This window comes from Uranotaenia lowii, chromosome 3, assembly GCF_029784155.1.
Source record: "Uranotaenia lowii strain MFRU-FL chromosome 3, ASM2978415v1, whole genome shotgun sequence".
NCBI classification, from domain to species: domain Eukaryota; kingdom Metazoa; phylum Arthropoda; class Insecta; order Diptera; family Culicidae; genus Uranotaenia; species Uranotaenia lowii.
The window spans coordinates 326,124,439-326,150,386 of record NC_073693.1 but is presented as its reverse complement, the minus strand read 5'-3'; the positions used below and the strand labels follow the sequence as shown (position 1 = coordinate 326,150,386).

Here is a 25,948-nt window from a genome sequence, read left to right as displayed (position 1 = left end):
GTTCAAATTTAGTCATTTTTCTAATTTTGTCGTATATCTTTTTTCTTTTCTATCTCCAAAATTTTCTGCATTTTTGCTACGTAAATTGAGTAAATTTAGTCTTTTGTTGTATAATTTCTGACGCTTTGTTTTTGTTTGAATAATAATTTATTTTATCTTATTTTTGGCTTGCAATATGTTGGCATTCAGTTGGCTCCTGAGCCGATGTCCGCGAGTTCGAGCCCAAGAGTAAACATCGAACTCAGTTATATCGGATAAGTTTTTCAATGACTGTTCGCCAACTGCAACATTGACATAAAGTCGCAAATGTCATAAAGATGGTAAAACGACTATAATCGAAACAACAACAAAAAATTTCAGTTTCGGTTCGTCATTTTTTCTCGTTTTATTTGCCAAATTTTATTTTGAAACTATTCATTAGATTTTAATCCCATTTTTTTTTCTTTTTTTCATATTATTATTTTTGTCTAATGCTGCCTCATTTTGGATTCAGTTTTGTGTAGTTCCTTTTTAGTTTTTGACTTTTTTTCCCAGTTTCCTAAAGTATTTTCGCAGTTTCCTAACCAGTATTATATCGTTTTTTTCCGTTTTTTTTCATATTTTTATTTCTATTTTTGTTTAACTTTTTTCTTAATTTAGCTAATTTTGTGTGTGTATTTTGTCTTATTGTTTTCTTATGATGGTTTTTTTCCATTATATTTTTATCATATTTTGATTAAAATTGTTCCAATTTTTACAATTTCTTTACAATGTTCTATGTCTTCTCTGCATTTGTTGTAATTTTCGCATTGGTGTTGTGTTCATTAGGCCGGAACAAATTTCAAATCCTTCTTTTGTCACTCGGAGTTGGAACATCACGAGGGGGTGAAAATAAAAAATAATGCGAAAAACAAATAAATCTGAATAAGTTGCACGAAAGCATGTATGCAGAAAAATTCTATACTATATCATTGCACAAAACCTATAAATAAATAATTTTTTATCGAAAAATTCAATAAATGGAATTTAAAAGGTTAAATAACTCCCATTTTCCAATATTTGATTTTTAGCTTTGTAATCTTTCGGATGTTTAATTTTTGTTCTCTAAATTAACATAAAATAGGGTTAGTTGCCTACTTTGGACCCTTTAAGCGATGGTTTATAAAAAATCATGCTTTTCTCATAAATGGGCGTGAGGTTTATATTTTTCAGAAAATTAATTTAGATTTCATGATCTAATCTGCAAATATCAATGATAATTTTCGACATAGGTTTTACTGATATTGAAAGATTTGCAAATAAATGGATGGCCGAAATTTCCATCTTTGAACCTACAGTTCCTATTTAGGTACTGAACTGGTTCCTTTCATTGGACCTAGATCTAAAATTCCCATAAAAAGTATGATTTTGCGAAAATGAACAAAAAAAATCATTGAAAATGTAATCTTTAATCAAATATTATCATATAAAAAGGATTACAGATTTTTATCGACTGAAAACTTAAATTTCTGTTTTGAATATTTTGAACACTTTTACTCCTTGTCAGCTCTATCAGTAGAACAATAGCTGAAACTTTTTTTGTTTACTTACTTGTAGTTTATTTGTGTAAAGCTGACAAAAAATTTCAGAAATGATCAATAAATATTAGTTTTTAATTATGCTCCAACTAAAAATTCGCACTTTTGTTAAATTGTTGCTATTGAAACAAAGTTTTGGTGATATTAGGTCTAAAAATGGAACACCAAAGTCAAAACTCTCCTATATTTGGACCCATTACAAATTTTCCGGGATTTCCATTGATTTTCATTTATGTTAGGTAAAATAAGGTAGTATGGCTTATGTTTTTCACAAAGAGAGTAATTTCCCTTTAAAATTTGGCTTGGACAGTAAAAAAAAACTGATTTTTCCTTATTCACCCTAATTTCTCAAAACGCGCCCTACTAATTGAGCTGTCTGATTAACCACTTATGAGGAGGTACATTTTTGAAAACGTTGAAAATTTTATGAGAACAACTTTTTATGGCAAAAAGCAGTATGGTAGGATTCAGGAAGAATAACAGTTCATTGTGTGCATAGTAATATCTTTATACTATGCTAGCAAAATGAATTATTGACAATTTCCGGCATTATAGGACTAAAGTAGGCTCTAGGACCAAAGTAGGAGCACTCACCCTACTTCAAACTTTAGATATTTATTTCAACCTCCGGGTTTTTTGAAAGTTTCGAAGAGGGGGGGAGGGGGTGGGGGTTGACAAAGAAGAAATTGATATTTGTTCCAGCCTCATTTAAGGGTTCATTTTGTGTAATTTTTATATAATTTTAGTGTCTTTTTGTACCATTTTAGAGTTAGTTTCAACTTCGATAACTTTCATCATTTTTGTCATGTATGTCTTTGTTCAAAGCGCAGATTTTAGAGACTTCCAATTCAGAAAGGTAAATAAATCAAGAGCAGCACATTAAACAAACAAGGTTAATAATCGTAAGACATTTCGACAGACAGTTGTTTGAAATATGACCGAACACAATTAGGTTTAGGTTGAAATCAGAACACGCAACATAAAACTGAAAATTGATTACCCCCCAATTAAATTGACACCTTTCGGCAATCAAAAGTTGGCGGGCCCTTGAAATTTAACGCTAGCCAGCCGTTCGTTCCGTAAAACTTAATCATCCCTCCACACCTTCTTTCACTTCTACCAAAGTCTGTCAGCACGAGTAGTGGATTTTCCCCCTTCAGTTTCGGAAGAAATCGCTAGTAGGGTTCCAGAGTGAAGACGATGATTATTGAAATGTTTCCCGAGCGCACCCGTTCCCGTTTTTTGAAAAATTGGCATCCAAATGACGAAGAATAATGAACTACAATTTGCCACCAGGAAATTTTCCTTCTTGAACTGATGGAAATGGGAGCGTTTTCGTTGTTGGCATTTGAACACGCGATTTGCTTGTTGCACAAAGATCAAAATCAAAGTTTTATTTTGTTACAAATCTTTTTAAAATTTAAAAAAAAAATAAATGATATTTATTTGATGATTTGACGAAAAACAAAAAAAAAGGCTTTTTTTGGAAAATTATGAATTCAAAGATTTCGAATTTGAAAATTTTAATTTTGAGGCACTATGTCAGCTCATGAATCGGTTCGATTGAGCAATCTGGAGTTTTTCCTCCCATTTTTCGCACCTGGTTTGATTTGAACGATTTGTTTTCCTTTTCCCGTTTTTCTTTTTTTTCAGCACCAGGAAGATTTGTTCTTAAAAATTTCTCCACTTTATCTTTGCTCTGTTCTGCTATACGTTATACAGATGATGGCAACTACTAATTTATTGAGTAGTGCCAACAGATGTTGCTGCTCGTTTTTCGTACGAGAGCATCAATCAGCGGGAGTAGATAGTTGATCAAATTGGTTGATTTGATGGATTTTTGTTTTTGCTTGCATTGCTCTACTTTTATTCTATGTTGCTTTTAGAAATAGTTTTACGTGAATGGAGCTTTCGTTGAATGAATGATTGTAAGAACTACATGAAATTGGAGAGCCTGAAGCTGAAAAGAAAAAAAATGATGGACCCAACTCAAGGCAAAATTTCAACTACTCAGCTTGTATTTAATCTTTTTTTTTTTAAATATTTTTCAACATTTATGAAAAAAATGTTTGCAAAAAAATATCATTTGAAAATGATTTTAAGAAACGATCAAAATATTGTAGAACTCCTATATTTCATAACCCAATTCTAATTTACCGTTTTTTTAGATGACTGTTCCAAAATTTATAGTTTTATAGATTCACCGATGAATTGATCCAAATTTACTTTCTCTAAGTTGTGACTTACAACTTTTAAAATCTTAATTATTTTTCTGATATTTTTTTATTGCTTATTACTGGATTCTGAGTTCTGACTAGTGACTTGAGACTTCTGACTTTCAATTCCTGACTTCTGAATCAAGACTGCTGAGTGCTGACTTCGAATTGCTGAGGTCTGATTTCTGACTCTGGCGGCTGACTTACGACTTCTGGTTTCTTTTTTTTGATTTATGACTTGCGACCTATGTCATCAGAGTTCTAACAACGTCTGATATCTGATTTCTGATTGCAAACCTCTGGTGTCTGGCGTCTAATTTCTGGCTTTTGATTTATGACTTCAGGCCTCCGATTTCTGACGTCTGGCTTCTGACCACTGCTTTCTGGCTTCTGACTTCTGATTTATGACTTGAGACTTCCGGGTTCATATTTCTGTAGTCTGACTTGTAGCTTGAGGTTTCTGACTTCAAAATTCTTTTTTATTCTTTTTAGCGAATAGTCACCGTTGAGATGATTGTTTTTTGGCTGACTTCCGGTTATTGACTTCTTATGTTTGATTTCTGATTTCTGACTTGTGACATGCAACTTTCACTACTGATTTTTGACGTCTGATATCTGACTTCAGACTTCTGACTTCTGACATGAGACTGCTTAATTTTGATAATTTACTAGGCTTCTGAATTCTCGATTCTGACGTCTGATTGACGTTGGATTTCTGATATCTGACTGTTGACTTTATTCTTGTGACTTCTGACTTTTAACTTCCGACGTACTTTTTTCTGAATTCTGATATTTGACTTCTGACCTCGGATTTAAGACGTTTGATTCTGACTTTTGATGTTTGACTTCCGACTTCTGGCTTCTGACTTCTGGCTTCTGGATTCTGACATCTGACATATGACTTACGGCCTTTGAGTTCTAACGTTTGATTTCTGACTTCAAACCTTTGACGTCTGATATATGATATTCAGCGTCTGATTTTTTTTATTCTGACTTGAGACTTCTGGCTTCAGATTCCTCAAGTCTGACTTCTGATTTCTGATTTAAGACATAAAACTTCTGGTTCTGATTTCTCACCCTCTACTTGTAACTTGAAGTTCCTAATTTCCTTATACTGAGCTATGACATTTTACTGGTGACTTGAGATTTCTGAGTACTAATTTATGACAATTTATTCTGAATTCTGACTTCTGACTGGTGACCTGAGACTTCTGACGTCGAATTCCTGAATTGACACTCCTGATATCAAATTGTTGACGTCTGATTTCTGACTTCTGGCATCTGACTTACGACTTCTGACCTCTGCCTTTTGATTTATGACTTGAGACCTATGTCTTTTGAGTTCTAAAGTCTAATTTCTGACTTCTGACTACAAACCTCTGGGGCTTGGCGCCCGACTTTTGACGTGTGATTTTTGACGTCTGATTTCTGACTTCCGGCCTCTGATTTCTAACGTCGCTTTCTGACCTCTGACTTCTGATTTGTGACTTGAGCTCAGATTTCTGACGCCTGAGGAGAAGCTGGATGTTTCTGTTTCCTAAATTCAGAAGACTCTGTTTTTGGCTTACTTCCGGTTATTGACTTCTTATGTTTGATTTCTGACTTCTGACTTGTGACAAGAAACATCCGCCACTTATTTTTTATGTCTGATTTCTGACTTCTAAATTTTTGTAATTGACGAAGCTTCTGAATTCTAGATTTTAACGTCTGACTTTTGACTTTTAACTTCCGAAGTTTTTTTCTTCTAATTTCTGACTTCTGACTCAAGACTTCTGACTTCGGATTTAAGACGTTTGATTCTGACTTCTGATGTTTGAATTCCGACTTCTTCTTTTTGACGTCTGACTTATGACTTATGGCCTTTGACTTCCAACGTCTGGTTTTTGACTTTCAAACTTTGCCGTCTGATGTATGATTTTTGACGTCTGATTTTTTTCAATTTGACTTTAGACTTCTGGCTTCAGATTTCAAAATTCTGACTTGAGATCTCTAACTTCTGATTTATGACTTAAGACGTCTTGTTCTGGTTTCTAAACCCTTACTAGTAATTTGAAGTTCCTTATTTCCTAATTCTGAGCTATGACATCTGACCTGAGACTTCTGATTTTTTACTAATGACAGCTTTTTCTTGTTTCTGACTGGTGACTTGAGACTTCTGACATTGCATTCCTGACTTCTGAATTGAGACTTCTGACGTCCAATTCCTGACTTCTTAATTGAGATTTCTGACTTGAAATTGCTGATGTCTGATTTCTGACTTCTGACGTCTAACTTACGACTTCTGATTTCTATTTTTTTGTTCATGACTTGAGATTTTTGTCCTCTGTGTTCTAACGTCTGATTTCGGACTTCTGACTGCAAACCTCTGTCGTCTGATTTTTGACGTCTGGTTTTTTATGTCTGATTTCTGACTTAAAATTTATGACTTCTGGCCTCTGAGTCCTGACGTCTGACTTCTGAGCTCTGCTTTCTGGCTTCTAACTTCTGACTTCTGATTTATGGCTTCAAACTTTCGGGTTTTGTTTTCTGATGCCTGCGGCATGACTCGATTATTGACCTCTAACTTTTGAGATCTGACTTCTGACTTGAGACGGCTAAATTTTGATTATTGACTAAGCTACTGAATTTTCGATTCTGACGTCTGCCTTTTGGTGTTTGTTTCTTGATGTCTGACTATTGATATGATTCTTGTGCCTTGTGACTTTTAACTTCCGACTTTTTTCCGTTTGATTTCTGACTTCTGACTTCGGTTTTAAGACATTTGATTCTGACTTCTGATGTTTGACTTCCGACTGCTGGCTTTTGACGTCTGACTTATGACCTATGGCTTTTGCATTCTAACGTCTGATTTCTGACTTCAATACTCTAGCGTCTAATGTATGATTTTTGACGTCTGATTTTTTTTAATTTTGACTTGAGACTTCTGGCCTCAGATTCGTCAAGTTTGATTTCTGACTACTGACCTCTGACTTCCAATTTATGACTTAAGACTTCTGGTTTTGATTTATATATCCCCTTACTTGTAACTTGAGGTCCCTTATTTCATAATACTGAGCTATGGCATCTTACTGGTGACTTGAAACTTCTGGCGTCGAATTTCTGACTTCTGAATTGAGATTGCTGAATTCGAATTGCTGACGTCTGATTTCTGACTTTTGGCATCTGATTTACGACTTCTGTCTTCTGTCTTTTGATTTATGACTTGAAACTTATGTCCTCTGAGTTCTAACGTCTGATTTCTGACTTCTGACTGCAAACCACTGGCGTCTGGTTTTTGACGCCTAATTTCGGACTTCTGATTCATGACTTTTGACATCTGATTTCTATCGTCTGACTTATGACCTCTGCTTTCTGGCTTCTGTTTTCTGATTTATGACTTGAGACTTCCGGGTTCTGATTTTTTATGCCTGAATAGAAGCTTGAGGTTTCTGATTTCTAAATTCAGATGACTGTATTTTTCTATTGCTGTCTTCCGATTTTTTAGATTATTGACGTTTGATTTCTGCTATCTGACTGTTGAATGAATTCTTGTTTTTCTGAATTTTAACGTTCGACGCTTTTGTTTGATTTCTTGCTTTTAACTTCCGAATTCTGACTTTAGACTTCTGATTTCGGATTTTAGACGTTTGATTCTAATTTCTAATGTTTGAGTTCCTACTTTTGATTTCTGACGTCTGATTTATGACTTATGGCTTTTGAATTCTAACGTCTGATTTCTGACTACTGACCTCTGATGTCTGATGATTTTTGACGTCTGATTTACGGCTTCTGACTTATGGCTTCTGATTTATAGCTTCTGATTTACGGCTTTTGATTTATGGCTTCTGATTTATGAATTCTGGTTTATGACTTCTGGCCTCTTATAACTAACGTCTGACTTCTGACCTCTGCTTTTTGGCTTCTGATTTCTGATTGTTGACTTAAGACTTCTTGGACTTCTTGGACTTGTAGCTTCAGGCTTCTGAATTCTAAATTCAAATGACTGTTTTTTTCTATTTGTAACTTTCAATTAATGACCTCTAACGTTGGATTTCTGACTACCGACTTGTGACTTGAGACCTCCGCCTCTGATTTTTGACATCTGTTTTCTGATTTTAGACTGTTGGCTTCTAACTTGAGACTGCTGTCTTTTGATTACTGAAGAGGCTTCTGAATTGTCGATTCTAACGTCTGATTTCTGATACCTGACTGGGGCCTTGATACTTATCGCTTCAGACTTTTAACTTCCGACGTTCTGGTTTCTGACTCCTTACTTCTGACTTGGGATTTCTGACTTCGAATTCATGACGTCCGATTTTTAACTTCTGTTGTCTGGCTTCCGAGTTTTGGCTGCTGACGTCTGCTTTATAACTTATGGTCTTTGAATTCTACCGCCTGATTTCTGACTTCTGACTTCAAACCTCCCACGTCTGATGTATGATTTTTGACGTCAGATTTTTCTATTCTGACTTGAGACTTCTGGTCTCATATTTCTCTAGTCTGATTTCTGTCTTCTGATCCCTTACTTCTGACTTCGGACATCTGGTTCTGATTCCTATTCAAAGTCTGATTTGTGACTTGAGGTTCCTGACTTCTCAATTCTGACCTATGTCATCTGACTGGTGATTTGAGACTTCTTACTTCTGTCGACTTTTTCCTCGCTTCTGACTTCTGAATCTTTTACCTTCGACTTCTGATCTCTAATTTCTAACGTCTTTTTCCTGATTTCTGACTTATAACTTCTGACATCGAATTTATGATGTCCGATTTATGATTTTGTGACCAATGCCCTCTCAATTCTGACATCTGATTTCTGCCTTCTGACATCTGATTTTGATTCTGAACGTTTGAAATCGGAAACCTGACTTAAAACTTCTTGTCTCTGATTTCTTAATTTCTATTTCTGACATCGAATATATAATCATACATCTGACTTCTGACTTTTAATTTCTGGCGTCCGATTTTTGACTTCTGACGTCCGATTTCTGACGTATAGCTTCTGGTTTCTGGCTTTCGATTTAGGACTTAACGCTTCTGGCCTTTCTGTCGTCTGACTTCTGACAGTTGATTTTCAATTTCTGACTTCTGACGCTTGGCTTTTTGCTTGAGACTTCTGACTTCCAAATTGTAACGTCCGATTTTTTACTTCTGACATCTGTTTCTGAATTCAGACTTTAAATTCAGACGTCTGTTTTCTGATTCATGACTTTTGATTTGAGCCTTCTAGTCTCTAATTTAGAACTTTTGGCTTTCAACTTCTGAATTCTGATTTCACATAAAATGAAAGGATATTTTGAGTCGAACTTTTTGACACCACATTAAATTTTAATACGATTACTTTCAAACGCAATAAAAGGTTTTCAAAGTTTAATATGAAATTGTTCAAATTTACTGTTTGGATTTGTTCGTTTTTGAATAAGATATGTCATGTCAGGTTTCTGGTTGAGTATTAAAAATACTTTAAGAATTTTTATTTTAAAATGTAGATTTTTTTTATTATTCCCTTGAATAAAGTTTCCCGGTTTTAGAAATCCAAATGTACAACTCATCGAAAATTGAGATCCTAAATTTTACTGAAAAAATTGGGATTGACCTTATTTATTTTGAAAAGAATTATAAAATCTTTCTTTTTCGGGAATATTTCCCATTCACGTCTAAGGAGTTTTTCAGGAAGTGAATTTTCTAGCGGAAAGGATGACTCAAACTAACCCCCATTTTTCAGCCTTCACCAGTGGAAAACTCATCAAAAATTCATCCACTACTGCTGGATGCTGCTGAATTTGATAGGCAACATAATGAGGAAGATGATGATGATGATGATGATGATGATGATGAGCAGGCTAACGACGATGATTGTGAAGATGAGAAAATTGACTTGCTGAATAGCCCCTATTGCAAATGTGCATTTATTTCCGCAACGGTGAAGTTCTCGTTCGAAAAAAGAGTACCGGCTGAATGGCTAAGGAGTTGACAGAATTTTATCAGGAAATCTACCCGGTTAGCCGACAGGCACAATTATTAGAAATTCATGAAAATTAAAATTCATCCTTCACGGACGACTTCCAGCATAATGTTGAACTCTTTAAGTGAGGACCAAAAGGGATTAAAAAGTAGAGTGCTTCACGAAATGCTTCAAATACAATTTCTGAAAAATTTCAATTCGAACTTAAGACGACAAAATGCAAACTGTTATATATTTAAAACAAGATACAAAAAAAGAAAATATTTTTCTAATCAGAAAGTTGACATTCCTCGACCTGTTTCTTTCGATTTAAGAATTTTCCAAGAAATTGCAATCATCCCAGCCTCAAATGTCCATACATCTAGGAATCTGGGAACTGATTCCGAAAAGGACTGCACTGGCTCTCATTAAACAAACAAGCTCCAATCCGAACGCAAGCATCATGATTGAATGGCAACAAACAAATCATTCAATCGACCGAACAGAAAGAGAAACCAAAGCCAATGAAGTGTATGTGTGCTTGTTAGGTTTTGTTCCATGCAATGGTGCCAATCTCTGTTGACCCGAATAATTCTATGAATTTTGATTAAAATCCTCCACTTTAGACCAGACTGAGCCCAGCCCTGATCGGGATTGTTCTGACAAGTTGCATCCTGATATGGATCATGTGGTTGCATTTACTAGACCGACTTCAGAAAGGGTATTAGTTTTACAACCAGTTGAACATTTGACCTTCTGGGGTCAAGTTTCTTTGAATTTCAAGGATGATTTACCAGGATTGTTTGATTAAAATCGAGCTAGTTACTCAACCAACCGATCAAACAATCTTCCAAGAAAATAATCCAACATAATTCCATTCATCCATAGCCGAGCAGAAATTAATATAAATATTTTCCGGAAAACGAGTTGCTCTAGTGTCGTCATCAGTCGTTTGATTTCCATCTTCAAAGGCTTCCAATTGTATCAACAATATGGGAAGAACTACGAATACGAATGTATGCCAAGCCAACTATAGGCAATCAAAATGATTGAATAAATACTGGAACTGTAAATAAAATGATTCAAATTCCGGGCACAATCAATATTCTCGGTAACATTTCGACATGTCAAACAAATCGAGCTACACTGATAAGGGGTGTGGATTAAAATATTTTTAACTATGAAACAAAAATACAGTTCAAATGAAAGTCAGCTAGAAAATTACACCGATTTTTTTGCCTCTGTGGTGATTCATTTTAATTGAAGTGGAAAATACTTATTAAAAGCTTTATTCATTGGATCAATCCGTGAATAAGTGAAAAGTGTTTGAAGTATGAAAAAAATTCAGAATATACAGATTGTGAAACTGGAAGTCCAACTAAAAGATCAAATTAGTAGCATACAAAACATGATAAAAATAATGACTTAATATCGAATCCATTTCAAAAATGAATAAAAAAATAAAAAACACATTAGGGGAAGAGGGGGCATAATGCCCACGTTAAGAAGAAAGCCTTGTTTTAGAATACATTTGAAAAGATTAACTTTAATTTTCGATTGTGTTTGGAAGTTTGGTTTATTTTTTGTCTAAATCTGATAGCTAGAATAACTGGAAGGTAAAAAAAGGCTACAAATTTAATGAAGTTTAAAGAGTAGGTTGAAAACTGGATTTCAGATTCAGTAGGGGCATAATGCGCATATGTGTGTACCCAATCGCGCCGTTTAACGTTTAATAAGTGTTTATTGATCCAAGTGCCTCCGAAAGTGTTTGCTAGGTAAAAAAACTTCTATTCTACTTCACAGATGGAAAAATGTATTGCTACGCGCAGTGCTGCCAGATATACTGAAATTCTTGTGAATAGTTAATTAAATCCATATTAAATTTAGGATTTTTAAATATATTCGTTTATATTCAAGTAACGTTTTCCAATACAACTTATAAATATCTTTAGAATTGTTGTGATGAAGCTGCATATAAATTTCAACTAAATATGAGACATGCTTAAAGATAAACGGACATGGCGCGTTTTGCCCTACCTAGACATGTTTATTAAAACTCGTTCAAAATAACAGAAAAAATAATTGAATAGGGAAATTTTTCGTTTTGTGATGATTTTCAAGACCAATGTTCATCATTGTAACAGATGTCAGGTATTTTTTTTTTTGTCGATAGATGCCGTAATTCCTTACGAAAGTCGAAGCACAAATTGCAAGGAATATGACTTGAAAAGTATTTTTGGATTTTTGCAAGGATTTATCGCATATTTGATGCTAATTTTTTGTACAAAAGATTTCTTCTGATAATTAGAAGGGAATAGCGTACCGAATTCTTAAAATAAGTGTATATCTAGCTAGATATCGCAGTGGGGCGTTTTGCCCACACTGGGCATTATACCCCCAGTTCCCCTACAATTTAAAAAATATACCAGCAACTTAGTGGCGTCAATTTTGTAATTTAAGCCATCGATATCAATTTTGTTATTTTTGTAATTCAAGCCTTACTCGACAATTTTGTAATTTTTTAAAATATTGTCATTTTTATCATACTTTGTCATTTTTTTCATATTTTGACGTTTTTGTTAAATTTGTCAAAGTTGTCTTTTTTTGCATTTTTTGCCATTTATGTCATTCATGTCATTTTTGTCTTTTTTGTCTTTTTTGTCTTTTTTGTCTTTTTTGTCTTTTTTGTCTTTTTTGTCTTTTTTGTCTTTTTTGTCTTTTTTGTCTTTTTTGTCTTTTTTGTCTTTTTTGTCTTTTTTGTCTTTTTTGTCTTTTTTGTCTTTTTTGTCTTTTTTGTCTTTTTTGTCTTTTTTGTCTTTTTTGTCTTTTTTGTCTTTTTTGTCTTTTTTGACTTTTTTATCTTTTTTGTCTTTTTTGTCTTTTTTGTCTTTTTTGTCTTTTTTGTCTTTTTTGTCTTTTTTGTCTTTTTTGTCTTTTTTGTCTTTTTTGTCTTTTTTGTCTTTTTTGTCTTTTTTGTCTTTTTTGTCTTTTTTGTCTTTTTTGTCTTTTTTGTCTTTTTTGTCTTTTTTGTCTTTTTTGTCTTTTTTGTCTTTTTTGTCTTTTTTGTCTTTTTTGTCTTTTTTGTCTTTTTTGTCTTTTTTGTCTTTTTTGTCTTTTTTGTCTTTTTTGTCTTTTTTGTCTTTTTTGTCTTTTTTGTCTTTTTTGTCTTTTTTGTCTTTTTTGTCTTTTTTGTCTTTTTTGTCTTTTTTGTCTTTTTTGTCTTTTTTGTCTTTTTTGTCTTTTTTGTCTTTTTTGTCTTTTTTGTCTTTTTTGTCTTTTTTGTCTTTTTTGTCTTTTTTGTCTTTTTTGTCTTTTTTGTCTTTTTTGTCTTTTTTGTCTTTTTTGTCTTTTTTGTCTTTTTTGTCTTTTTTGTCTTTTTTGTCTTTTTTGTCTTTTTTGTCTTTTTTGTCTTTTTTGTCTTTTTTGTCTTTTTTGTCTTTTTTGTCTTTTTTGTCTTTTTTGTCTTTTTTGTCTTTTTTGTCTTTTTTGTCTTTTTTGTCTTTTTTGTCTTTTTTGTCTTTTTTGTCTTTTTTGTCTTTTTTGTCTTTTTTGTCTTTTTTGTCTTTTTTGTCTTTTTTGTCTTTTTTGTCTTTTTTGTCTTTTTTGTCTTTTTTGTCTTTTTTGTCTTTTTTGTCTTTTTTGTCTTTTTTGTCTTTTTTGTCTTTTTTGTCTTTTTTGTCTTTTTTGTCTTTTTTGTCTTTTTTGTCTTTTTTGTCTTTTTTGTCTTTTTTGTCTTTTTTGTCTTTTTTGTCTTTTTTGTCTTTTTTGTCTTTTTTGTCTTTTTTGTCTTTTTTGTCTTTTTTGTCTTTTTTGTCTTTTTTGTCTTTTTTGTCTTTTTTGTCTTTTTTGTCTTTTTTGTCTTTTTTGTCTTTTTTGTCTTTTTTGTCTTTTTTGTCTTTTTTGTCTTTTTTGTCTTTTTTGTCTTTTTTGTCTTTTTTGTCTTTTTTGTCTTTTTTGTCTTTTTTGTCTTTTTTGTCTTTTTTGTCTTTTTTGTCTTTTTTGTCTTTTTTGTCTTTTTTGTCTTTTTTGTCTTTTTTGTCTTTTTTGTCTTTTTTGTCTTTTTTGTCTTTTTTGTCTTTTTTGTCTTTTTTGTCTTTTTTGTCTTTTTTGTCTTTTTTGTCTTTTTTGTCTTTTTTGTCTTTTTTGTCTTTTTTGTCTTTTTTGTCTTTTTTGTCTTTTTTGTCTTTTTTGTCTTTTTTGTCTTTTTTGTCTTTTTTGTCTTTTTTGTCTTTTTTGTCTTTTTTGTCTTTTTTGTCTTTTTTGTCTTTTTTGTCTTTTTTGTCTTTTTTGTCTTTTTTGTCTTTTTTGTCTTTTTTGTCTTTTTTGTCTTTTTTGTCTTTTTTGTCTTTTTTGTCTTTTTTGTCTTTTTTGTCTTTTTTGTCTTTTTTGTCTTTTTTGTCTTTTTTGTCTTTTTTGTCTTTTTTGTCTTTTTTGTCTTTTTTGTCTTTTTTGTCTTTTTTGTCTTTTTTGTCTTTTTTGTCTTTTTTGTCTTTTTTGTCTTTTTTGTCTTTTTTGTCTTTTTTGTCTTTTTTGTCTTTTTTGTCTTTTTTGTCTTTTTTGTCTTTTTTGTCTTTTTTGTCTTTTTTGTCTTTTTTGTCTTTTTTGTCTTTTTTGTCTTTTTTGTCTTTTTTGTCTTTTTTGTCTTTTTTGTCTTTTTTGTCTTTTTTGTCTTTTTTGTCTTTTTTGTCTTTTTTGTCTTTTTTGTCTTTTTTGTCTTTTTTGTCTTTTTTGTCTTTTTTGTCTTTTTTGTCTTTTTTGTCTTTTTTGTCTTTTTTGTCTTTTTTGTCTTTTTTGTCTTTTTTGTCTTTTTTGTCTTTTTTGTCTTTTTTGTCTTTTTTGTCTTTTTTGTCTTTTTTGTCTTTTTTGTCTTTTTTGTCTTTTTTGTCTTTTTTGTCTTTTTTGTCTTTTTTGTCTTTTTTGTCTTTTTTGTCTTTTTTGTCTTTTTTGTCTTTTTTGTCTTTTTTGTCTTTTTTGTCTTTTTTGTCTTTTTTGTCTTTTTTGTCTTTTTTGTCTTTTTTGTCTTTTTTGTCTTTTTTGTCTTTTTTGTCTTTTTTGTCTTTTTTGTCTTTTTTGTCTTTTTTGTCTTTTTTGTCTTTTTTGTCTTTTTTGTCTTTTTTGTCTTTTTTGTCTTTTTTGTCTTTTTTGTCTTTTTTGTCTTTTTTGTCTTTTTTGTCTTTTTTGTCTTTTTTGTCTTTTTTGTCTTTTTTGTCTTTTTTGTCTTTTTTGTCTTTTTTGTCTTTTTTGTCTTTTTTGTCTTTTTTGTCTTTTTTGTCTTTTTTGTCTTTTTTGTCTTTTTTGTCTTTTTTGTCTTTTTTGTCTTTTTTGTCTTTTTTGTCTTTTTTGTCTTTTTTGTCTTTTTTGTCTTTTTTGTCTTTTTTGTCTTTTTTGTCTTTTTTGTCTTTTTTGTCTTTTTTGTCTTTTTTGTCTTTTTTGTCTTTTTTGTCTTTTTTGTCTTTTTTGTCTTTTTTGTCTTTTTTGTCATTTTTGTCATGTTTGCCATCTTTTTTTTGTAATTTTTGTAATATTTGTATTTTCAATCATTTTTGTAAATTTTGTCATATTTGTGTCATTTTTGTGCTATTTTTGTGTCATTTTTGTGCCATTTTTTTGTCATTATTGTTTCATTTTCGTGTCATTTTTTTGTCATTTCTGTGAAATTTTTTGTCACTGTTGTGCCAGTCTTGTATCCTTTTTGTCTCAATTTAGTGTCATTTTTGTGTCGTGTCTGTGTCATTTTTGTGTTTTTTTATGTCATTTTTTGGTCATTTTTGGGCTATTTTCATGTCATTTTTGTCAATTCGGTATATTTCTGTCATGTTGTAATTTTTGTAATTTTTGTAATTTTTGTAATTTTTGTAATTTTTGTCATTCTTGTCATTTTTGTAATTTTTGTAATTTTTGTAATTTTTGTTATTTTTTGAAATTTTTGTAATTTTTGTAATTTTTGTCATTTTTGTCATTTTTGTCATTTTTGTCATTTTTGTCATTTTTGTCTTTTTTGTCATTTTTGTCATTTTTGTCATTTTTGTCATTTTTGTCATTTTTGTCATTTTTGTCATTTTTGTCATTTTTGTCATTTTTGTCATTTTTGTCATTTTTGTCATTTTTGTCATTTTTGTCATTTTTGTCATTTTTGTCATTTTTGTCATTATTGTCAATTTTTCCATTTTGGTTAGTTTGGTTTTATTGTCATTTTTGTCGATTCCGTCAATTTTGTGTAATTTTTGTGTCATTTTTGTCTCATTTTTTGGTCAATTTTGTTTATTTTTGTGTAAATTTTTTGTCATTATTGTCAAATATTATTGTCATTTTTGTATCATGTTTTTTTCTTATTTTTGTGTAATTTTTTGTGTTAATTCTGAATTATTAATATATTGATTTTCAGCGATTTCAGTCAAGAAATATCTTTAAATGATTTTTATTTCTTCATCCGACGTTTCGGCATTTGTTATGCCTTTTTCAAGGAGTTTATTCATATGACATAATTAATAATGTTTTGTATTGTATAATTTTTGTGATTTTCGAATTTTTGTAATTTTTTTCATTTTAGTAAGTTCTGTAAAATTTGTCAAATTTGTTAGATTTGTCAGTGTCCTCAGTTTTCTGAATTTTGTATTTTTTTTTGTTTTTTTTGGTCATTTTTGTCATTTCTGTGACAGTTTTGTTGTATTTTATTTAATTTTTGTATCAAATTTGTATCTTATTTGTGCCATTTTAGAGTCATTTTTGAATCAAATTTGTGTCATTTTTGTGAAATTTTACTGTGATTTTTGTGTCATTTTTGTGGCAATTTTTATCATTTTTGTCATTTATGTATGTCATTTTTATCATTTTTGTCATTTATGTCATTTTTGTCATTTTTGCCATTTATGGCATTTTTATCATTTTCGTCATTTTTGTCTTTTTTGTTTTTTTTTTTGTTATTTTTGTCATTTTTGTCATTTTTGTCATTTTTGTCATTTTTGTCATTTTTGTCATTTTTGTCATTTTCGTCATTTTCGTCATTTTTGTCATTTTTGTCATTTTTGTCATTTTTGTCATTTTTGTCATTTTTGTCATTTTTGTCATTTTTGTCATTTTTGTCATTTTTGTCATTTTTGTCATTTTTGTCATTTTTGTCATTTTTGTCATTTTTGTCATTTTTGTCATTTTTGTCATTTTTGTCATTTTTGTCATTTTTGTCATTTTTGTCATTTTTGTCATTTTTGTCATTTTTGTCATTTTTGCCATTTTTGTCATTTTTGTCATTTTTGCCATTTTTGTCATTTTTGTCATTTTTGTCATTTTTGTCATTTTTGTCATTTTTGTCATTTTTGTCATTTTTGTCATTTTTGTCATTTTTGTCATTTTTGTCATTTTTGTCATTTTTGTCATTTTTGTCATTTTTGTCATTTTTGTCATTTTTGTCATTTTTGTCATTTTTGTCATTTTTTTCATTTTTGTCATTTTTGTCATTTTTGTCATTTTTGTCATTTTTGTCATTTTTGTCATTTTTGTCATTTTTGTCATTTTTGTCATTTTTGTCATTTTTGTCATTTTTGTCATTTTTGTCATTTTTGTCATTTTTGTCATTTTTGTTATTTTTGTCATTTTTGTCATTTTTGTCATTTTTGTCATTTTGGTCATTTTGGTCATTTTTGTCATTTTTGTCATTTTTGTCATTTTTGAGTCATTTTTGTGTCATTTTTGTGTCATATTTGTGTCATTTTTGTGTCATTTTTGTGTTATTTTTGTGTCATATTCGTGTCATTTTGGTGTCATTTTTGTGTCATTTTGGTGTCATTTTGGTGTCACTTTTGTGTCACTTTTGTGTAACTTTTGTGTAACTTTTGTGTAACTTTTGTGTCACTTTTGTGTCACTTTTGTGTCACTTTTGTGTCACTTTTGTGTCACTTTTATGTTACTTTCGTGCCATTTTTGTGTCATTTTTGTTAATTTTTGTGTCATTCTTGTGTCATTTTTGTGTCATTTTTGTGTCACTTTGATGGCATTCTTGTGTCTTTTTGTGTCATTTTGGTGTCATTTTGGTGTCACTTTTGTGTCACTTTTGTGTCACTTTTGTGTCACTTTTATGTTACTTTCGTGCCATTTTTGTGTCATTTTTATTCATTTTTGTGTCATTCTTGTGTCATTTTTGTGTCATTTTTGTATAATTTCACTATCATTTTCCTTTCATTTTAAGGTCATTTTTCTGTCATTTTTGTGTCATTATTGTATTTTTTTGTCAATTTTTTGCCTTCTTGGGTTTTATAAGTGGCCACCGGCTACTTATAAAACCCAAGAGTAAACTTTGAACAAAAATACATCGGAAAGGGTTTTCAATAGCTATTCGCCAAGTGAATCGTAAATATAAAGTTGTGAAACATATAATACTTTAAAATCAACTTTTTATCGGTGTACTCGTAAAATTTCTTAAATTCCAACAACTTTGTAGTAGGAATAAATTTGCCCATTCTCAAAACCAACTGAGAATATCCTTTGAATTGCTCCCGTACATGAATTGAAAACACAGATTGAACTACAGACTTTGTACAAAAGGCCAAAGAAAACGATCCACCGAGACTACTTGCTGTTTAGATTCTTCCTCACAAAGTAACTCTTTCCCCTTCTAGCCTTAGCTAAGTTAATTCCCAGCAACGTTTGGCAATCCGGAGTCCGAACGTTCAATTACGTAACACATTCTAGTTTATACCACGGCACAACTCGTGTTCATCCGCCTGAGCATCCGTCCAAATCCTTGCATCCGTCAGAACCAGGTACAGTCTATTTCCCACCAGACAGCCAAGATGACTTCGACATTGGCCACTGTCCTCCCGGAGAGCTGTTTCCGGTCCAACAACATGACTAAGGATGTAGCTCCCTTTTGACAAGCCATCGCCTCCGGGATTCTAAACAATCCCGAACGAGAACTAGAAACGAGCATTCCTTTTCCGGAGATTTTCATCCAAAAACTATCTTGTCCGAGTGCTCTTCAGGAATGAACCTACCAAAACTAGAACCGAGATCTACTTCCGGTTGCCAGTTGAAAGCATCGGGATTAATTGGCTCTTTTAGACAGACAATGTCGGGGAATTCCGGCTAATACGTCCTCATTATTATAAAGTACCATTAACTAACTAGCTTGTGTTCAGTGAGTCCAGGGCGAAAAGTTCACACAGCTTCCGTTTAATCTTTCCAAACCGGTCAAATACCGACAGCTCAATTTCACTTCCTCGGGATGCTCCAACCTTCCGAAAAACCTTAGAACCTCGATCAACGCGGCTGCTAAGCTCATTACCGGAGGATAAATCAAATCCAAATTAATCTACCCACCGAGATCCGGTCTTCTTCGGTCAGCTGGCAATTTGGCGTTCCCGTGTCAAGAAAATCTTCGACCGCGAAGGAAGGCCACCCCCTCAAAATGGTTGATCCCCGGCCCGGGCGAACCTAATATCGGAAATTCATTCCGCATTCATGGCCAGTTTAGTTTGTTTACCTGCAACGATAGAGATAGAAAGGAAAAAAAAATGTAAATCGCGGGTGGTGGGAAATGAGAGTAAAAAAAAAAGGTTCGCTAAAGTGAAAAATCTTCATTAATATTCAGAACTTTTTTCCCGCACCTCGAAAAGGAAATCGATTCTACGCTGGACCAAAAATTTTAATATTCGATAGGGTGTTTGGCGAAACAGTTTTTCGGGGCCAATTCGTGCTGAGTGGTTGATTAAGTAGCATTTATTTATTGGAGAAGATGTTTTGAAGGAATATGCTATCAAGGTTTAGAATTCACTCGTGGATTTGTAATACCAATGTATTTAAGAATTCCAATAAAAATTTACTAGCAAGTCGTATTAAAACTGAGTAAGATGCACACGTTAGAAAGAATCTTTTCTAGCTCGTACCACTTTACTTAACTGAAATTAATACTTGAAGTTGTAATGTGATTTTGAAAGCACTTCAATGCACTTTTTGTGACTTAGTAAACCCCGTTTTGAGCACATTTGTGCCGTTTATGTGACTCAAGTTCCTTACAACGTACATAGAAATTACTTTTGCAACTTTCAAGTTCATTAATGAGTACATATGAATGGAATTGGGCAAAATAAGTCCCGTTTTGAGAACTTTTGTGCCGTTTTCATAATTAATATTCACATATGAGATTTGGCTGTATTAACCCTCAATTTCACTTTTTTTTAAATAGGTCAGAACAAGCATTTTTGGCTTTGAAACTTTTCAACCAAACGAAACCTCTTGTGTCATTTGAGAATTCTAATAAAGGCTGTTTGAGCCAGTTCAAAACTTTCAAGTCCAAAATCTTGGGGAATTGAAAATAAAACGGCCATGAATCCATTTTCGGTGGCTCAAGCAGCCTTCATTTGACTTCACGGGAAAAAAAATCACCCATGGAAGTTCTCATTTGGTTCGAAATTTTCAAGTCCAAACCTGTTTTTTTCTGAATCGTTTGGAAAATATAGGGGAATTGAGGGTAGAACAGCCATTACCTTACTATCCGAAGCGTGTGGTGGCTCAATCAACGTTAATTCGATTTTAAAATTAACAAAAGATATGACTAATTTGGTTCAAAAATTTCTAGTCATACTTGTTGAACATACTTTTTTTTCGTATTATTCGATAAATATTGGGTGTCAAAAAGGTATCATATCTTCTTAGGTAAGATCTTGCGCCTTCTGAATCTATGCTCAACCGGTTTTTGGCAAATTCTTATTTAAGAAAAGTATAATTTTCAGATTTTATTTGTGTAATTGTGTTATTGAATTTCTTCGCGGCTTATACAATTTTTTGCTCTTTGTGGCAGTGCTCAATGGGAAAAAATGTATAACCTGCAAAGAAATTCAATATCTTCCCTCCTACGAATCGAACGGAAAATAGTGCCTTTTTTAACCCCTAATTTCCCTATATTTTGTAAGCAATCATGAAAAACTCTTAAAGGGACTTGAACATTTTGAACAAAAAAAGACTTTTCTTGTGTGATTTTTTCCGAGGAATCGAATGAAGGCTGTTTGAGCCCCCACACGCTTTAAAAAATGGAGTTCTGGCTAATTTTTCCCTCGATTCCCCTATATTTTTCCAGTTCGATTCTCCGAAAAAAAATCACACAAAGTAAGTCTCATTTGGTTCAAAATTATTGAGAACGAACATGTTTTTTCTGGATTTATTTTAAAATATAGGGGGATTGAGGGGAAAAAAAGCCAAGTCTCATTTGGTTCAAAAAAATTAAGTTCGAACATGCTTTTTCTGAACTATATTAAAAATGAAGGGGAATCGATGATAAAACAGTTTTAACTCCGTTCTCCGATACGAGTGGTATCTTAAAAAGCCTTTATTCGTTTGTTTGAAAAACATTCACACAAAATGATCTCATTTGGTTCAGAATTTTCAAGTCCGAACTTACTTTTTTCATAATTTTTTGAAACATACAGAGGAATTAAGGGTAAAATTAGCCATAATTCCAGTTTTCGAAGCATGTGGTAGCTCAACCAGCCTTCATTTGATTCTTCGAAAAAAAAATTACACAAGATAAGTCTGTTTTTGTTCAAAATTTTTCTACTCCAGATTAGTGTTTTTCAGGATTGTTTACAAAATATAGGGGAATTAGGGGTAAAAAAGGCACTATAACTCCGTTCGTAAGCTTTTACGGTGACCGAAACTATGTCCAATCCATTTTCCGAACATTTTCACTATAGGAACGTATATTTATATAGATTTTTTTTCGTGTAGGAGAGAAGATACTGAATTCCTTCACGGTTTATACTTTTTTTTGCACATTGTGACAGTGTTTCAACATAAAAATATTCTGTAGGTACATTTTTTAACATGCAAATAGCTCTTTCATTCAACAATAAAATAAGTTTAGTTGGTGATGTTTATTTTGATGTTGATTTTTTTTTTTGTGTATTTGTGTATATTAGTGTGCATTTATGTAAACTTTGTCTCCACTTTTTTTTTCGAAACTGGGCAGTTAAATAAAAATTTATTTTTATCTTTAAAAATGGATTTTTTTAACTCTTCAAACTATAAAAGAATAAAAAAATTTAAGAAAAAGTTTGAAAAAAAAATTATAGTAAATATTATTAAAATGATCACTCCAAAAAACATCTCCATTTGGTTTTCTAGCAATATCCAACAGTGAAGTTTAAACCATTTGGATTTTTTTTTGAAACATGCATTAAAAGCTAATGAGCTAAAAATAATAATAATATTTATCATTAACAAAGTTGAAGAAACAGAATAAACTGTCCGAATTCATAATTTTGGCCAGGTTGACCAAATAGAAAATTGACAAAATTAACAAGATTGACAAAATTGAGAAATTTGATAAAATTAACAAGATTGACAAAATTGAGAAATTTGACAAAATTGACCAAATTGACCACAAAGACAAAACTGACAAAATTGATAAATTTATCAAAATTGACAAAAATGACAGAATGGACAAAATTGACAAAATCAACAGAGTGAACAAAATTGACAAAATTGATAAATTTGAAAAAATTGTCAAAATTAACCAAATTTACAAGGTAGACAAAATTGACAAAATTGATAAAATAGACAAAAATGATGAAATCGACAAAATTTTCAAGGTAGACGAAACTGACAAAATTGAAAAAATGTCAAATTGACAAAATTGACAATATTGACAACAAAGACAAAATCAACAAAATTGACAAAATTGACAAAATTGACAAAATTGACAAAATTTAAAAAATTAAAAAAATTGACAAGATTGACAAAATTGACAGAATTGACAAAATTGACAAAAATGACAAGATTGAAAAAATTGACAAAATTGACAAAACTGAAAAATTGACAAATTCGACGAAATTCTACAAAATTCTCAAATTACAACAAATTCTACAAAATTGATAAAAATGACAAAATTTTCAAATTGACAAAATTGATTAAATTAACGAAATTGACAATATTGACAAAATTGACAAAATCGACAAAATTGACAAAATTGACAAAATTGGCCAAATTGAAAAAAATGAAAAAAATTGACAAAATAGAAAAAAAATGTTAAGATTGAAAAAATTGACAGAAGTGACAAAACTGACAAAATTGACAAAACTGCGCAATTCTGATTGGTCATTATTATTGTCTGAATAGATAATCTTGGAGGATCAAAATGAAATTCTGCTAGCTGCACTACGGACGTAGGACTAAGATTTCTGTTTTTCTACATATGACAAACAAAGGATTATCTGCCCATATAGCAAATTTCGAGAAACACTGTTTAAAAGTCTAAGTTGAAAAAAATTTAAATTTTTTTTCGAAAAAGGTAAACTTTTTAGTCAATCAAAAGTGTGTAGATTAAGTATCGAAATTAGGAATTTGCAGAAGAACATTTTCCATCCATTTCCATAAAAACTAAATAATTCACTTTAATGAGATTTATACCAGTGTTGCTAGCGATTTTTTATTTTGAAATTCACAAGTTTTTCCCGGTTTTCCCCGGTTTTTCCCGGTTATAAATGATGATTTTCCCATTTAATATACTCGTTTTTTGTTTTAAATATTAAATCATAGTAAATAAATAAAAAAAATATTGTAAAGGGCCTCAAATTTCTAACAATTGTATCCCAACCAAAATTTGCAAACCGGTTAGAAATCATAACAAATTCTTTGGCGTCTTTAAACACGTAGTCTTTCCGTTTCAAATTGACAGGTTTTCATGATTTTTTAAATTTTAAATTGGCATCAATTCGTTGTTTTGCTCCACAATTTCAATAGTATTGTAAAAGAAAATTGAAGTCAATTGGTCTTGTAACTATAATTTAGCACTTTTCAGCCACTGTCACTTGAATCGAGATTGGTCTTACAAAACCTAAAATCAGAAGATTGCAGGAATATATTTAGTTATTTTCTAAATGCAGTTATATTTTTTTGTGCGAATCCAAAGACATGTATTAGAAAAAAATGGTTTTTTTTCAATACAAAACAATGAATAACTTTAGTAGTGCCCTAGCCATTTGAACTAAAGATTTGTGATAATATAGAAATCGTGAATTTTTAAGACAGGCTAACTTTAATCGTTTGAAAGTAAGATATTATTCTATATCAGCAGGGTGGCCACAACCTTTTCATTTTGAAATTCCCGGTTTTTTCCCGGTTTTCCCGGACAAAAATTCAAGGTTTTCCAGACTTTGATTGTCCATTTTCATCGGCATATAGAAAAATTTTCAACATATTTCATTGATTTGGTTGTTTCAAAACACTCAAATAATTTTCTTCACATTTATATAAATGATAGAAAAACATCCTACATAAAATCGTTATGGGGTTTTAAATCATGTTTACAAAAAATGTATAAATGGTGTGTTAAACAGGACTTTTTAGTCAATCATTCGTCATATGACATTCTATCATTTTTTAATGTGTTGCAGTCAATTGTGTTACTGCATCTCACAAATTCCACCTCTTTTGAATCTAAAATTGTTCTGAGGGCGTTAAATCGAGTTACTTGTCTCTTAAATTCAGTAAAAATGTTCAGACGTTTTACAGTCAGTTATAAATGCAGTGTAATATAATGTTTTTTTTCTAAACATTTATGATACCAATTCACAGAGGATTGTTTATAACTGCCCATGTTTTTCAAAACACGGAGCAATTATAAACTTGTTTTTAAGCATTGTTTGATTATCTATCTTTAATGTTTAAAACACCGATAACCGTCAAGATCTTGAAAATAAACCGTTATACATAACTTTGTCAGTTTCTAAATCTGTGAATATGAGATTGTATGGACAATATCCCTTGTTCCGTTCCAACAAAGTCAATGTTTGCAAAAAAATATTATTCAATTATTGAATCGTTATTATAATTGTATTTTATGCAATTCAGTGCTAAAAAGTTAACTTTTAGACACTGAAAACATTATCGAAAAGCGGTAATTTTCAATACAAACTGTTTTTTTTTGCCTGCAAAAGTACAGTTCACGATCTACTTCATCACAAATTTTCAGTCATTTGGCAAAGTCATTGACATGTGGTTATTTGCAAGGTGCAGAAATTAACTTTTTGCAACTTGTTTCAATGAATAAATAATTAGAAACCATTCACTAAACATTGTTTTTGCATCTTGAATTAAAACTTCAAAAGTTTAAAAAAAATATAGGCAACAATTCACAGAGTCTTTATTAATCAGTTTAAAGGATTATTTAACAGCATATCATAGTTTGAGATATAGACTAAATTTGAAACGTTTATTCACTTCAGATTCACCTATTGTTTTTTTAAATTTATTTTAAACTAAGGAAATTCAGTTTCGAAATGAAAGTAAAAAAATGTGCAAAAGGAATTCAAAATTATTATATCTAAATTTATTATAATAAAATCAAAAGTATCGATAATTAATAAAAATAAGAAACATTTATTTTTGATTTTCAAAGCGTAGTAAAATAGAAATTTTAAATTTTGCAGTTTAAATTTATTGACAATAAATTTGAACTACCTATACTATTTAAAAAAAAACTGAAATTCAGGACTCATAGTTTGAGTTCAAAATACATTAAAATTTAAAACTTTGAAAGAGTTTTAAAAAGGAACAATGTAATTTTTTGTAATAGCTATAAAAAGTTAAATAAAAAACATGTCTGAATCCTCTACTGCATACGATTCAAAATTTGGTTTCGAACTTTTTTTATAAATATTTTTAGCATGATTTAGTAGGGGAGAGTGGGGTATCGTGGGACATGGGGAAACGTGGGCCACTTTTAATATCTCAGATGTGTGTTGAGATAAAAATCTCAAACCAACTATCATCGTCGTCGCTATGTGTGAGCATGTATTCCTATATGTTGTTGACTGAAATACGCATCATATGCTTCTTTTATTTATCAAGCTAAAAAAAGATAGAAAAATTTACTTACATGATTAAAAAAACACCCGCTAATTTCATCGATGGGAAAACTAAAGTGCATAACAAAAATATGCTCATAGGCTTATGATCTTAGTTTTGTCATTATCTTTCACGTGGAAAAGGAATTTTTGATGAAACATCAATAAGTCACACAAACGCAATCAATTTGCAAATCATAGCTTGTGGGGAATCGTGGGCCACACTTCTTGAATCACCTATATTTTTATGTTTTTCTACACATTCAGAACTTAAAATACGTTTTTCCTATCTGTACATTTTTCTTATGCCAAATGAAGAGTTATGAAAAATATTTTGTCCATCCTTTATAAGAAATTTTGCCAAAACGTTCGCGAGCCAGGTTTTGGAATCTATGCGATCATACACAGCTCTCTTTTTTATTT

At 31.1% G+C, this 25,948-nt stretch overlaps 1 protein-coding gene across 1 annotated transcript in view; it reads right to left on the bottom strand.

The window, feature by feature from the left end:
• Positions 1 to 19,132: 19,132 nt before the first annotated feature.
• LOC129753810 (furin-like protease 1, isoforms 1/1-X/2) overlaps positions 19,133 to 25,948 on the bottom strand; it is a 95,269-nt gene continuing 88,453 nt past the window's right edge. The window contains exon 10 of the mRNA XM_055749659.1: positions 19,133 to 19,167. Within this exon, the coding sequence (XP_055605634.1) occupies positions 19,133 to 19,167 (35 nt within the window). The remainder of the gene's footprint in view (positions 19,168 to 25,948) is intronic.